This window comes from Nipponia nippon, unplaced genomic scaffold (assembly GCF_047370975.1).
Source record: "Nipponia nippon isolate SJK-2023a ecotype South Korea unplaced genomic scaffold, ASM4737097v1 scaffold_3, whole genome shotgun sequence".
NCBI classification, from domain to species: domain Eukaryota; kingdom Metazoa; phylum Chordata; class Aves; order Pelecaniformes; family Threskiornithidae; genus Nipponia; species Nipponia nippon.
Genome location: NW_028262347.1, coordinates 24,590,518 through 24,606,867, shown reverse-complemented (window position 1 = coordinate 24,606,867; position 16,350 = coordinate 24,590,518). Strand labels below are relative to the sequence as shown.

At 38.5% G+C, this 16,350-nt stretch overlaps 1 protein-coding gene across 9 annotated transcripts in view; it reads right to left on the bottom strand.

Annotated features, from left to right (window-relative positions):
• Positions 1 to 8,457: 8,457 nt before the first annotated feature.
• POT1 (protection of telomeres 1) overlaps positions 8,458 to 16,350 on the bottom strand; it is an 81,129-nt gene continuing 73,236 nt past the window's right edge. For all 9 annotated transcript variants that reach the window (XM_087766806.1, XM_087766807.1, XM_087766811.1 and 6 more), the window contains 3 exons: positions 15,055 to 15,146; positions 11,523 to 11,628; positions 8,458 to 10,491 (listed from right to left, as the gene is read on the bottom strand). In XM_087766806.1, coding sequence (XP_087622932.1) covers positions 10,379 to 10,491; positions 11,523 to 11,628; positions 15,055 to 15,146 — 311 coding nt within the window. In that variant the 3' untranslated portion in view covers positions 8,458 to 10,378. The remainder of the gene's footprint in view (positions 10,492 to 11,522; positions 11,629 to 15,054; positions 15,147 to 16,350) is intronic.

The following is a 16,350-nucleotide window of genomic DNA, read 5'->3' as shown; positions in this document are numbered from 1 at the left end:
GAAGCCCTTTCCATTCACTTGCATGTTGCTTACTACTAGATGAGTTAATAGTGCCACCGCTTGAAGTACAGCTGGGTAGAATGGCAACAAATTGTCTGATTTCTAAGTGGTTGATTTAGCCTTAAAAATATCACTCTGGTTCTGCACTGTACAAGACAGATGGGTTATTTGTACAATCAGGCCTTAAGTGTTAAGTTCTTCTCTTGATTAAAATGCCCAAGTCCTCTATTGCTGACTACCATTTAAGTTGTGTGTATCTAATACAGGGAAGGATATACCCTTAAGTGTTTAATAATGTGTTTTTCAGATAGCTGGGGACAGGAGGGTAGAACACTGCACATTTCTGTCCCACATTATTTCTGCTCTTAATTTGGGAAATCGAGCCATTTATGGATCATAACCAAGCTTACTCGTGTTTACCAAAACCTCACATCTCATCAAGAGCCTGGCTCTGCTCCATCAGTGAACAGGCCAGAATTTTTGGATTAACAACTTTCCACATTATTTATTATGCTGTCAATTTTCATGCTGTTCTCTAATGAAAATCAGGACACCCCAGCCACCAAAGGCAAGACATCAGTGTCCTCGTGTGCATGAGACTTGCTCCTGTGCCTGCAGAGCTCAGACGCTGTGCTGGGTACAGGTGCCCAGCTGCTGGCAGCGGGGCTGCAGGGAGGCCTCTGTGAGGAGAGGCCGTGGCTGCCCCGTGCCGGACACAACGGGTTCCAGCCGGCTCCAACCGACCCAGGCCAGGGCACTGCTGAGCCCCTTGGCCATGCTGGTGGCACCTCTGGGAAAGTGTAAAATGCTACAACAACAATGAGGAGTGAGGGAAAAAAGTGTGAGAAACAGCCCTGCAAGCACCAAGATGAGAGAAGGAGGGGAAGAAGGTGCTCCAGGCGCTGGAGCAGAGATTCTCCTGCAGCCTGTGGAGGAGACCATGGTGGAGCAGGCTCCTGACAGGAACTGCAGCCCTTGGGAAGGACCCACACTGCAGCAGGTTTATCCCAAAGGACTGCAGCCACTCTGGAGCAGGGGGTAAGTGTGAGGAGGAAGGAGCAGCAGAGAGGAGCTGTTATGGACTGACCACAACCCCCATTCGCCATCTGCCTGTGCCACTCGGGAGGGGAGGAGGTTGAGGAGCCAGGAATGGAAGAGTGAAGTTGAGCCTGGGAAGAAGAGGATGGGGTGAAGGTGTTTTAGTTTTTGTCTTTGTTTCTCACCATCCAACTCTATTTTTAACTGGCAATAAATTAATTTTCCCCAAGTCTCTTTTGCCCATGGTAAGTGATCTCCCTGTCTTTATCTTGATCCATGAGCTTTTCCATCTTTTTTTCTCCCCTGTCCTGCTGAAGAGGGGGAGAGAGCAGCTGGGTGGGCCTCATGCAGCCAGCCAAAGTCAACCCACTGCAGCCAGGCAGGGAAATGGGATCTCCCATCCTGTTTCACTGTGACATCAGCACAGGTGTAAAGGTGTGGAAATTCATACAGATGCACAATTGGGGACTGTCGTGGTTTAACCCCAGCTGGCAACTAAGCACCACACAGCCGCTCGCTCACTCCCTCCTGGTGGGATGGGGGAAAGAATTGGAAGGGTAAAAGTTAGAAAACTCATGGGTTGAGATAAAGACAGTTTAATAGGTAAAGCAAAAGCCGTGCACGCAAGCAAAGCAAAACAAGGAATTCATTCACTACTTCCCATCAGCAGGCAGGTGTTCAACCATGTCCAGGAAAGCCGGGCTCCATCACGCCTAACAGTTACTTGGGAAGACAAAATGCCCTAAGTCCACGTGTCCCCTCTTTCCTTCTTCTTCCCCCAGCTTTATATGCTGAGCATGACGTCATATGGTATGGAATACCCCTTTGGTCAGTTGGGGTCAGCTGTCCCAGCTGTGTCCCCTCCCAGTTACTTGTGCACCCCCAGCCTACTCGCTGGTGGGGTGGTGTGAGAAGCGGAAAAGGCCTTGACTCTGTAAGCACTGCTCAGCAATAACGAAAACATCCCTGTATTATCAACACCGTTTCCAGCACAAATCCAAAACATAGCCCCATACTAGCTATTATGAAGAAATATAACTCTTTTCCAGCCAAAACCAGCACAGGTACTCTGCAAAGGTGAATAAATTTCTCCCTAATTTGGTTAAAAAAAAGCCTCGTCTTCAGAGTAGGGAGGCTGGGCAATCAGGAAATTCACTCTGATAAAACCTCACTGTATAAATCAAATAGCTCCATCTCTCATTTTCACCCGTCTCTCCAGTCTCCATTGAGCAATAGCACCAGTCAGACTGCTGTCCTATTTTCAGGTGCCTTTGCATTTGCTGTCAGTACTATGCCTCTATGCCTTATGCACCACTCCAACTACAAGAAGTCTGAGAAGCTTTGATAGTGGGTTTATGTTTGGTTGTTTTTTGGGGGGGGTTGGAGGGTTTTTTGGGTTTTATTTTTTTTAAATTTTAACTAAAAAGGGTAACTACAGTGTTGTGTGAGACAGTGGAGAAGTACCTATTCTTTCAGCCAGGACATCACTGTGGGAGACAGGAAGCACTGGTCCATTCCTGGCTTGAAATAAATTTGTTAAGAAAATACAATTAAGTCATAACATTTGGGCCTAAGTTTCACTTGTCTGCAGTGAGAACGCTGCATGTAGCCCATCCCCCCACTCCAGTCTGCAATGAAATATGGTGGGATGCTAGGTGGGCTTATTGAAAATATATCTATTACCACTGATCCCATCTGTTATGGAACCTAGCTCTCTACAGTCTTCTAAAAAAATAGGCTTATCAACACTCAGACAGTGCCAATTGGCAATTGTTTTCCTCTACTCCTTATGCAAAGATTAGAAACGTTATTTTTTAACCAAGGAAATTGGTCAAAAGTAATTTTTTAACCAAGAAATTTCTTTTACAACCAAATAAACCCTGGAAGTAAGCACAAATTGAAATTGAGGAATTAAGGGCTGTGTTACCACAGTACCACCTGGCATTACACACACTTGTCCATGTGTGTTTTGCAACTGTGCAGACACAACTATTGTAAACTGCTATTTAATCTGCTGCTGCTATTTCAAACTTGTCAGTGTTCTCCTTTTGATCAAGACCAACTGTTGCATTTTTTAATATTCAGCCTTCGTGAATGAATTTGAGGAAAAACAGGGCAGTACTGGTATGGTCTATGAAAAGCAATGGTGTTTTGCACTGAGGAGGTGCCAGTTCTTTTGGGGTCAATAAGAAAGGCACTGACACTCAAAGCTGGTTAGATGATTTATTAAGAATGGCAATTATAGAAAAGGTGACAGCAATCTACTTATACCCCTCTTGAAGCTGGGAAGTGCAGCTGTCACAGAATCAGACGAGCCCCTCCTCATGGGTCACGGCATGCTGCACGGCATTCTGGTCCATGGTAGGATTTGCCAGCTTTGTGCTCACTGGCACTTTTAGGTAGAGACTCATCAGTCACTGACAGCTGTCAAGTTTGGAATCTGGACTCAGCTTTGACGAGTCCCTTGAACAGTGCACTCCAATACTCTTATCTCAATAAAGGTATGGTTCCCAAAGAGGTGCATATATTATTTGAAGTGCACAAGGTAAGGCACTATACATAGAATTATGATCGAATACATATTGAATACATGCAAATTGGTTACTTATGCATTTATTACGTATACCTTGATTAATTATGCTATTGTATAAAGCAGTAGCATGGTATCCATGGTACAGAGGCACACACGTGAGTAATCATGGATTACTCTGTTGGTAAGCACTCACAGGCTATTCAGAGTGCACCTGTGTACATGAGAAGGCAGCAAGCACACATATCTCTAACTCCTCATACAATAGTCTTCCAGCTGCCTCACTACAGGTAGGAGAGACTGCATGGAGAAGTTGTTAATGAAAATTAGTGACATTTCTTATCACCTGATATGTTCAGGATAGCCTCCTAGATCCCAAAGCAATGACAGTCTCCAAGCAATGGTGTTTCTATGATGACATAGATGGTTAGACTTCAGTTCCAGTAAAATAAGCTGGAAAATCCAAAGGTAGCTTGGACTGTATTGGGAACCTAAGTATACCGACTATGAGGAGAAATGCCTAAAGAATGAAACACCCAAGGAAGACAAGTTGGACTTCAATAAAAAAAAAAAGTGCTTCTCAATACAGTGCCTCTTCTGAGGTCTCTGCTTATAGTTTCATTATGCTTTTAATCAGATTAAGTTTTCATTTATTATTTGGTTTAAGTTTCAGACCAGAATTCTTTACCAAAGCTGAATTACCAAAAGCAGAATATATCACTGTCACATTTTTACTTGTGTCAGTTTCAATTGGAATTGATTTCCAATTCTGATTTGCTCTTGACAGGACTATTTGGTTCAGCTCTATGCTTTCCTGACGCACATTAGCCACTGACCTCAATATTTAAAATGAGGCATGCGTATTTTTGCCATAGCCACTAAGAAATGAGTTAAGAATTCCCTGCCCTATCACATCAGATCAGCCACCTCTTTACCCAGATTGAAAAGCAGGCCAAAGACATTCACATTTTTCCAGGCCTTACCAAAGAGCTAAATGAGCTTTGAAAACTATTGCTATTTTTACAATGCCTTGGTAAGCTTGCTGTGAAAAGGTATAATTACAAGGTATCATTGAGTAATATAGTCCTCGCCAGAAAAAATGATCTGATGTGAGCAGGCCCTGGCACTTGAAGTGCAAGAATGCATCTAACTAATGACGAATATTGTAATTTCGCCAAGTTTTTTTTCACATGTTCAGTTTTTAAAGGAAAACCAAACTGACCTCTCTCAGTTCAGACAGAAACAATTTCCAGTAAGTGGATCCAGAGGAATTAAACTTGTTTAGAAACATAATTGTGAATTAGTAGCCTAGTTAATCACTTATGTACACATTGGAATAATATTCAAAAGGTTATTCATTATCAAACCATATAGATCATGGCATTCAACAGATTTGTATCAAGATTTTCAAGTTACGATACCTGATTTTTACAAGTGCACTGTTAGATATTTAAGGGGCACTCCTCATTCCTAAGTGTCCTTTCATGTGTAACTTCTGATCTTTCCCATCCCTTCAAAGGAAGATTTTCAAGCTTTTTTTGCTGCTTTTTGTCGGAAGAAGGACCCAAGCATCAGCACATTGCTAAAATGCATTGACTGACCTGTAGGGGAAAAGCAATTCCTCACCTTTCTCCTTACTTTTAACGCTAGTTGGTTTACCCTCAACAAAACACAGCAAACAGTAGAAGCATCAAGCAGTCGTCTCTCTTCAAGAAAACTGTAGCTTTATGTGCAGTGAGACCTTATGTACATCACTATATGTACCAGGGTACCTATGCACGATGAGAAACCAAAGGGCATGTCAAGATGACCTTTGACATCTCTTTATACTGTGGGTTTATGTCAAACTCAGTCACTGCAACTGCTTCATTTTTTTACGGGATTTTGCACCTTTAGCATAGCAAATGGGGATAGGAAAAGAGTATCCTTCAAGATGGAGTATCATATTAATGTATGCCAGAATAATAGCATTAAACACTGCTGTCTGGTACAAGCCCCTTACCCACCCCCCTGTTAAAAACAATAAAACCCCTCTGGTAATACACATCCCACCTGTGACTGATCGTATTTGTCATTTGAAACATTGCTTCAGAGGGGCTTTGAGTTGCTTAAGGGGTCATTTGTAGACAGAAGAAGAAAGAAATAGTCTGTACTTAAATCTGTCTGATCAGCAGATTTCAGTGTTCAGTTTTGCTGCTCTTTTAGTCATAAAATTCAAGCAGCATTTCTAAACTGCCATCATTCAGACATTTCCTTTCAGCGAAGTAACACCTCCATAATTCAAAGTTACCTGAAAGCCAGTCTTCAAAATGACAGTTAAATACGGACTCAGTTATAAAGATGTAGTTTGTACTTCACAAAACTATTTTTTTAATAGTGGTAGTCCACAGGCTGTACACACACAGGAGAAGGTACAGAACAAATTCATGCTCAAAGCTTTGCATGTAATAGAACAGTTATGAGACAAAAAAATTCATTTTTTCCTCTCTGGCACATATTTCCACATTAAGCATATTTCTTCCTAGTTTACTTGCAAAAATTGAAATTAAAACAAGTATCTACTAAATGTAGATTTATTCCCGGACTTTCAATTTGCTTGGTTTATGCAGACAAACGATAACATTGCAGCAATTTTATGGAGGTACCTCTGTATGCACATATCGGAGTTGTAGCAGGAAACAAGAAGGAAAACCACATTAGAGCACTGTTCTGGGGTCACGTCCATCCATAGCTTTACCACAAATATGAACGCACTAATTATAACATAATTCTGCTATACATTTTTCAAGCACTTTGGATCTGGTAATCCTTCATCAGACGGCTGTTTCCACAAACTAAGGTTCTTACTGGGAATTTCATGTATAGGAAATGCTGTGAACAGGAGCTGCAGCAAGCTGTCTCATAAAGACTCTGCTATCACTTCTTGCCTTTGCTAGTGTCCTCTGAAACGGTTCTTCCCTTCTCTCTCCATCTCCTGCTGAATTTCCTTGTTTCCAATTTTAAATATTCACTGTTCAGTACACTTGGAATAATGCTTATTTGAAGTAAATTCTTATTTGAATTTTTTTCTCCTCCACTGAAGAAAATTTTCTGCAGTGTTCCCATTCCATCTGAAGAACTTGAACATATGCATTTGCTTAATTTTTTCACACCTGCATTTCAATATTTGGTCTTGCCCCTTATTGCGGTGCCCCAGTTTCCTGCCAGTTTCATGAATGAATGCAATGGCTTTGGCCAAACGTGAATAAATTCTTGTGAAGTAAAACACTGCGGTATTGAAAAACTAAGCACTCATCCTTGTTAACACAATCAACTCTCTTCCTTCTGTTGCAAACCTCAGCTTGTTAGCCTGTGGGCTCTACTGTCTTTTTACAATCCCACTTCCTGCTGCGCAGTAGCCAAAGGACTACTATTAAGCAAAGCATTTGTCTGTAAATCGCTGGATCCCATAACAGCAAAAGCTGACGAGAAAGTTCAATCACCACTCAACAGCAGGTCACCTACCAGGAACGCCTCCTTGTTTCTGCAATACGAGTTATTTATTTACGTGCTGTCTTTCCAATTGGAGTTTCCAGAGTGTGAAGCATCCAAGAGCTTACATTCAACTGACTTTAGAGACTTCCAACCGTAAATGTTTAAAACCCCTTAAAACAAGGACTTCAGGGAGCCCAATCATACAGCCATTCCTGAAAATACTATTCCACGTTTATTTTGTTTCCTGTTGTTCGTTTTTCTTTCTGAAAACTTTTTTTTTTTTTAATTACAGTTTTACCGTTTTTATGCACTCACGTGTGAAACTGGAGGGTGGGATGGGCTCATGCTCCCTTATTATTCTTTTATACTTTATTTTCCATCATAGCTCCTCTTTTACAATCAGATATTCTTTGCCCTTGCCTGTGATGTTGCTGTATGCTATATACTTCACATTCCATGCATACTTACCATTTAGCCCACATTTCTAATAAGATGCTGATGTTTTGATGCAGTTAGCCAGTAGCATGCTGGGATGTATGCGGGTGGAGAAGATGAGACATCAGGAAGACACGCCTGGAGTTTTCATTGGTTCTGAGTGTATCAACGTTAAACTGGTCTACTATTGGTTCAACTTCTGAGTTCCTTTAAATACATTACGATCTATTTCAGTAATTTTTGTAAACTATTAAAATAGACATTTGACCTTTTATTACTGTTTTAGAAACTTAAATCACATACTTGGTTAAAAAACTGACCAGGAGAAACATGACTTTTGTTTCTGTTAAGGAGGTTGCTGGTAATGGTTGTCATGGAAGTACACCTAAACTAACCCAAACGAAGGACAAGCTCGGACGACTTTATTTCACAAAACAGCCAAAACCACACAACAGAAACCAATGAGAAAGAGGGGTAAACTGAAATCAATCAACGCTCCGGTAACACTGAACACATAACAGGCTCGGGGTGTCAGTTGGGGTATTGTTATTGCACGTCAATACACACGAGAATGATGATCCAAAGTGTGCGCACACGCTCACTCACAAGGAGGGGTTCATGGAGGGGACAGAGTGTACCGCTCACAATGGCTAGAAGTCATTGCTGCCCGAGATGCTCAGCTTTCAGAAACCGGAGTCTGTTGGTGCTCTAAGTTCAGGACACAGCAATCTCAAGATTTCCATCCATCAGTCAGCTATTCACAGGCCTCAGCACTGACCAGGATGAGTAATTAAAGGTCAGAGTCCCATCCCAGTGACTTCCATTGCTCCATATAAAGGCTACTAATGAGACACAAACATTCTCAACTGTCTGTGCACTAATTCCTTTCTATACGGTGATCTTTAGTGTTGTCAAATACATAATTTTTCACTACTAATTACAATTATTTCTATGAATTATATTTAGAAAGAGAATTAACCATGTATGTTTCAATCTAACAAACTATACAAACATTCATTTGGAGCATTTTCTTGGATGAAGGCTACTGACGACAAAGTTTTCACAGTCTCATGAACACGGAACTAAGAGTCAAATACAAAAAACCCTCAATATGTGGAAAAATCTTTATTAAACATTTTAATACAATATTATACAGTGGAAAAATCAAGAGATGTATATGCAGAGTTTTCTGGCAGGGATCTCAGACAGGGGATATGGTGAAATTGATTTAGTTTACACTGAAGTTCAAAACATAGTCTTATCTATTACATTATGAAGACTTATTTAGAAAAAATATAGAATATCAATATCTATCAGAGTTGTTAACAAAGATGTAAAAATAAAAACATTTCCTTCCAGTGTTTTCATACACTATGTACAAGAAAAGTAAAAAAGATTGCCTTCAATTTAACCCCTAACTTCTGAAATCACTTGGATATGGCCAGTGTGTAAAGCTTTATAATATCCATTTAATAACTTGCTATGACTATTTTTCGCTTATGTGTTTATTCACGGACTCAGGCAAGCTTTCATAAGCCAGTACTGCTCTTTGGTAAACTGCTTGTTCAATTCCAAAGGGTTTTTTTCCCTATTTTTTAAAGGAAATATCCACAAACCACTTCTACTATTGGTTCTTCCTATGCACCAATCAATACAGAACATAGTTTCCTGGTTTATGACATACAAACTCAGCATAATTTTTTAGAGTACCAGAAAATTATCAGACAATATTTAGATGAAATTGTAAATGACAAATTGCATAATCTACTAAACAGCCCTGAAAAATTAAAAAATAAAATGTCATCTACTATCAAAATAATAATCTACTTACAAGTATTCCATCTTGCTTCTGAACTCCCTTAAAAAACAGCTGTTGTAAATATTAAGTAATTTTGCTCTGATGGAAAGCATTTGATTTGACAGGAATTTCTACATTAATTATCGTTGGAGAAATATGTCTTGAATTTGTCCTACGTACTTCTGAATGCAAAATAAGACCACCGTGTAATTCTTCTAGTCCAGCAGTATTTTCAAGCCATGATACCACCAGTTCAGTTCTGTATCTCTAAATTTAGTCATACAATCTGATTACGTAAGACAGAAAAGGCAGATCGGGGCAGTGTAATCCGACAGTACATTTATCCAGATACATGAGAGTCTTTGAAAACACAGACCCAGCTAATAAGCGTGCTAACAACTTTTGTACCCAATTGGGCCACCTTATAAATCATTATGATCTAGCAAATGTCAATATTTATTTTACAATTTTACACTACCTTACTTTCATGGCTTGACTTTAACTTTAGTGATAATCATTACATGCTCACATTCAGAACTCCATGAAAATCTATAGTAACTGGTACACATAGCAGTTACCTTAGTATGATTAACAGGAAGAGTTCTGTCTACATGTACATATCAGTGCAAAATCAAAGAAATCTCTAAAAATGGCCAACCTCTATCAAACTGGCTTTCTGAGAACAATAATATATGCTTGCATAAAGTAGTCTGACAAAGTTTACTGATGACCTCCTTTTCCCTATCTCTGCTGAGAGATAGGGAAAATTATTTTAATACAGAAATTAACAAAGCAGCATAATTCTGACTATATTTCTAAGCAAAACTCACCAGTTTAGAGTAACCTCATCACTGCCTTTTTGAAGGAGAGATGGATACTAGATTGCTTCCATCAGCCTGAGCCAAGCAGCCTCCAGTGAAAAGCTTAGCACCTCTACTTGCACTCAGACCACAAGGCTGTATGCCAGGAAAGTAGTAAATACATCAAAGCATAATTCACATTAATATACAAACTAAAACTTCATACATACGGGCTGAATTCCTAAGAAAGAAAACCCCCAAAATTGGATTCTTACTGGATTACTTCCTATTAGCAACACATCACTATACAACATCTTCAGCAACTGTAGTGTCAAAAATTTGGTAATAAACTTGATGTTTCATCGCATCTCTGACATTATAGGACTTGATGAAGCATTCCAGCCATGGCAAATCATCTACAAACAAAACCCAAATTATTATTTAATATTCATTTCTAACTTTTATAGGAGAGAAGTATAACTTAAGCAGGATCTTAACTAGGATATCTAAATGTATACAATAGTTAATAGGAAGAAAAATGAATTACTAATTTGGAAATTCCAATTCGTATCTTAAAATTTCCCACACTATCTGAAGTGGTGTTCAGTGACAATCTTCCAAGCCTTGCCCTCCCTGCCCCAGCACCCCCCCAAAATGCTTGGTACCAGTAGCTGTAGCACAGTATAGCACATATAAAGACTTTCCAATAAGAAAATCTCATCTCCATGTGTCTCCATGAGACAATTTCATTGGTCTCAAAGGGAACATCCTTTACACCCTTTACAATGGGGCCACTTTATTTATAATTATGGTAAAGACTCCAGGGTGGTTATGGTGGTCACTGACTGCCATGTACTTAGAGGGAGTACGCTCCGGAGGTCGGAGCTGCAGCAGAGACATACAGCTACCTTGGACATGTGTAGTTTAGGCACAGCTACTTTCTGCCACAACAGAAATACTGCACAAAAACCTCTGTGACTGGATTTGGATTAAGGTTTTGCTCAATTTCCATGGGCGTTTCCTGTAGCAAGGGATGCTCTAAATCAGCACGTGCATTCAAAAGCAGAATCTCACCCAAAGTATGTGCCATATGTTGAATTCCCTTTCAGTTTTCCCTAATGTGCTGTGACATTCAGTATGAGGGTGTTCTGGTTAACTTCCATATGAATACAAATGTTAGTGCCTGCATAGACATGACTGTATTCACACATCACTGCATGCTACATGAGAATTTACTGAACCATTACTTTTGTTTCTCAAAAGGGAGTTCTACTATTAAAGAAATTTATCAAAGCAAATTAATTGGAACTCTCCTTACAGATTCCTGCTTTTCTCTGTTCTGAGTTTTGCCCATGTATAAGTTGAATTCTAAGACTTTGCATATGCAATAGCAGATTGAAAGACCCCTTCCCTTCCCATCCCCCTTTTAAAATGATGACAAGCTGACCTAATTTTCTTCCTGGAGGACAGAGCGTGTTCATGGTCATCTGCATCTTTTGCTGAAGAAAATTATTGGTTAAGATTTCGGAAGCAGGAATTTGGAAAAACTTTTCCTGGAAGAGAAGAGAAAAGTATGAGGCATGGGAAGAGGGGTAAGAAATCATTAGCCAGAACCCTGACTGCATGTTCTTTTATCATTTAAGGAACTTAAAATTATCCAGACAGGTAATACAACAGAAGAACAATATTATTTCTAAAACTGTTCAGATACAGAAAAAACCCAAACTGTCTGAAAAAATTAATAGTCTGTATTTCAGTACCCCTGAGTATTCAAGGGACTGCAGCCATCCAGAAAGCACAGATGTAGGTCTGTATATACAACTGGCAGATATTCCTCATAAACCTCCATAACCAGACAATGTTATGGCCGGAGAGGATGGTCAGTCCTCCTCAACAGTCCCTCACTGCAGTGAGCAGAACATTTTGAGAGGAACAAAGTCACTTGAAAACAAGGGGGCACTGCAACCTGGCTTCATACAAGTGGAACTCCCTTAGTTTGAGTTTCATTTTTTGACAGTTTTAGAAACTATGGAGAAAGGCTTACACTGTGAAATGTTAAATAAACTTTTTTCTGTGTATTTTTAAACCATATACAGTAAACATGACTGACAAAACTCCTGTTTTATTCTTTCCAAGTTTGTTCCATGATTTTGTATCTCTAAAGGCTCATCTTATACTTTCTCAAAATGAGCTTATTTCTCCTTTTTGTTAAAATATACAAATACAGAATAATCTGCCTTTGTATAATTTTTGTATGACACGTTTAATGGAAGTGATCAGAAGTTAACAGATAATCCAGCAGCAAAATTGACACAGATAACTACTTTTTCCTCTCACTCTTCCAATTCTTCTTTTGACCTTTTGATTTTTTTCCTTCAGTGACTTTTCCTATAAAAAGGAGAGGAAAGAAAGAACTGAGAGCGTTCCTACAGAAGCGTGACTGGAAGCTAGTGTAAAGTTGCACTTCAGAGTAGCCCAGTTCCTTCTCAGGTGGTGCTGAAGGACCTGAGTTTAGGCTTGGAAGGTATTGGCTTGTCTTTGAAGTACCACCAGCAGGAATGCTACCAGCTGGCACTTCAGAAGAAATTGTGGGTTTTTTTCGTGCAGCTAAGCTGTAGTACTGAGCAGAATCTGAGCTACCCTGAAGTAGAGATTTTTGGAATTCTGCATCAAGAGATGGTTTAAAATCTTTTCCCCCACCTTCCTTTTGCAGCTTAGTTTCTCGATATAAAACGGAACAAGGACAGCTGAAAGAAAAGATGACTAGCTGAAATAGGGATTGCAGTCTTTGACCTCCTTTGCTGCTAATACACTGTGTATTTTAAGAAAATACACTTACATTTTTTCCAATATTATTTTTACTTACAGTCTTAAAATTAAACAAGGAAGAGTATTCCCTTCAAAGTCCCATTCAAAGTCTTTTAGGACAATGGTGGAAAATATGCAGATATACACACATTGAATAGCACTGCTGTGGAGAAAAAAATTCCCACTAAATTGTTTCTCTGTCCCATTTTGGACAAAGTTATAACTCTGAAGTGCCACTACACTATTTTCCACTTGGATAGATAGATTGCTCCAAATGTGTATTGTGAGATTCTGGTATTCCCAGCTATGAACTGCTGGAATAAAAAAACACACACAAATGCACTTATAGAAGGACAAAAGGTACAATGTAATACTAACCTATTTTAGATTATAACTCTTTTCGTTACCAAGTTCTTCTCACTTTTTTATTATTTTCCCTTTTCAAAATGATTGACATACCATCTCAAAGTTTAGGGTAGTAACTAAAATGGGCGTGTGCATGTGTATGTAAAAAACAAAGCAAAAGAAAACAAACAAAAAAGCCCAAAAGATAAAACAAAAGGAAAAAACCCACAAAGTACATAGCAACAGAGATTTCTACTGCACACAAAAATACATGTAAAGGAGTAAGTTAAATACGGAGGATGCTAGACATATACAATTCATCTTCAGCCCTAAATTGGAGATGCAGGAAGCAATGACCAGCTCTTGTCAGTCAGAAATCCTCCACCTTCAGCATCACAAAAAAAAATCTTACTCAAACTGTCTTTGTGCATCAAACTGCTGATCTAATAATAAAATTTATGAATTAGAGTAAAAAGGAAAGAAATAATAAAAAAAAAATCCTGAAGAGTAATCAGCAGTTTACTGTCAACATGGGAGACGTCCAAAGTGGATTCTGCAGGGGATTGTCCTAAGACTGGTGATTTTGAGATTTTTCATTAGTGACATGCAAATAGGCCCACTATGTTTACAGACAAAACCAAGCTGGGGGAACTGCAAGTATACAGGACTAAAGAATTAGGATTAATTTTTGACAAACTTGAGACGTAGTAGAACAAAGAAAACCCACCCCCCCCCCCCCCTTTTTCCACCTGATACATGTATAAAATACTGCTTTTAAGCAAGCCAAATCAAATGCTCAAACAAAGAATGAGGAATAATTTCTTAAAGCCGAGGTTCTAGTCAGAGATGAAGGGATTATACCATGAATCAGTAAGCAAGAAATTAAGTGATCACCATACTGGTTTATACACATAGAAGCATTATCTGGCAATGCCTCATGTTACAGTACTGTTTCAAGCACTTCGAGGAAGATGTGGGCCACCTGGGAAGAGTCCAGAAGAACAACAGTGAGGATGGTCAAGAGTTTTCAAAGACCTCTGATATGGAAGAAAAAAAAAACCTCTGATATGAAAAAAACTCTTATATGGAAGAAGATAGAATGAATGATGGTTTCTTAGCCTGCAGAAGGTAAAATTACACAGTGGGTAGTGACAAGAAAACCATATGTTCTTCAGTGACTCAGGTAGCAGGAATGGTCTTAGGTTGCTTCAGAGAAAACTGAAGATAAGTTAATTCTAAGGTTAGCAAAGTAGTTGAATAAACTGCTTCTGAAATCAAAGACAAATATCTGTATAGCTATAGCTGAGTCCTGCCTAGGTTCAGGGGAAGAAAGGCCTCTTCTACCTCATAGTCATATGAAACAAAAATCAAGAATTACTGAATGGATAGATTCTACTGAGAGTTAAAAAAGGAGGTCATCAGAGTTTGAACTAATCCAGAAGTTACCTGCATAAATCCTGAAACACTCCCATCATTCACACAGCATTCAGGCTGCATAATTTAACGTTGCCAATAAAAGAGAAATTGAGCCATGGAAATGTATAAAAGTCTACGGAAATACCAAATAATCTACCTACAAGCTTCAATTTTGTCTTTATGCTTTGATACTCTATACTCTGGTATTTTACTGAAAAATTACCAAAAATTACTTTCTGTGCATCTTCATTGATGGACAGTATTAATAACATTACAGCACTTGTAACTGTCCCCACAAAACACTGCAGGTAACAGAATGAATACTTCTGTACATATATTTGCTATTTAAAAACAAATAAAATCCAAACCCACATAATCTGTAAAGTCTACCTTTACCTAGATTTACTTACATAATCAAAAAGGTATGCATTTAGTGCTCCTGTTCCATCAACCAGTGTAAACTTCATAATAAAAACATATTGGAGCAGCTCAATACCTAAAACTGAAGAAAAAAAATGTTTCCTAGAGTAAATATGCAAGACAAACCATAACAACTCAAGATGACAATATCCCTCCTTTAATAGTAACTGACTTTGAATACCATCATTAGAAGTATAAATTGACAGGCCAAAAAACAGAGGCCCTGAACAGCAAAATGTGGTTCATATTTTGAAAATGCATTGCAATTTGCCTAGAAACACTTTAATAGATGAGTCTATAAAAATGCAGAAAGATTTTTAAGTACTTATTCTCATCCTAGTAAAAGAAATCCTAATATTTGCTTAGATCTTAGATCCATCCTTGGTAGGATGCTCCTACTCCTATTCTTTTATCCATGGAAGATTAAAGGAGACTTGCTTTTAATTCAGTGATAACATAGCATTCTACCTGAAAACATATCTTCTGAGGAAAACAATTTGTTTCATATAATGTAGTAAAAGCTACCAGGCAAAGTCTTATTCAGAAAAACTTTGCTGGCAGTTCTGAAAATATTCCAGCATAAGTAAATGACTGTAGTCATTCTCTCAGTGGCAGCAGTAACTGTTATGCTGCAAAGATAAAATATCTTTTAAACATACAAAGTTACTGCAACTCTGCATCAGTCTTTTCTGGGTACATCTACTTAAATTGGCTCGTCATTTTACGTTCAAGTGATCTGATATACTTGCAGGTTATCATTTAGTCTGACAATACAGATAAAAGAATAATATACATAAAATAGTTTAAATGCCAGAAAGCATTTAACGAATATTGTTTTCATTTTGAGAATTAAATGTCAATCACAGGTGCTGTAACACTGCCAGTTATATATTACTTCACATTTATTTAATAGAACATAATTATGACAGTTTATTTACAAGAACCACTGTACTGCTCGAGTAGTTTTTTTTTCTTTTATAAAGTCTTTACCAAGTTTAGATACTGTTAGTTATTCCAACTTCATAAGTTAGAACATTAATTGATCAACATGAAAATATTCTTTTTCCTTAATGTGTTGTGAAGTTTTAAGCTCCATTTTACCTCCAACATTTGAACGTGTTGACTACATAAATTAACACAAGGAACACACAAAGCATGGAATGCACATATATGTTATGGTATAATTTCTTTCATTTGAATATTATTTCGGGCAGACTCTCTGGAATATGCTTAGCATTGATAAGGCTTACAGAAGATAAAAGTCTAACTTGTACTAGTCATTAAAT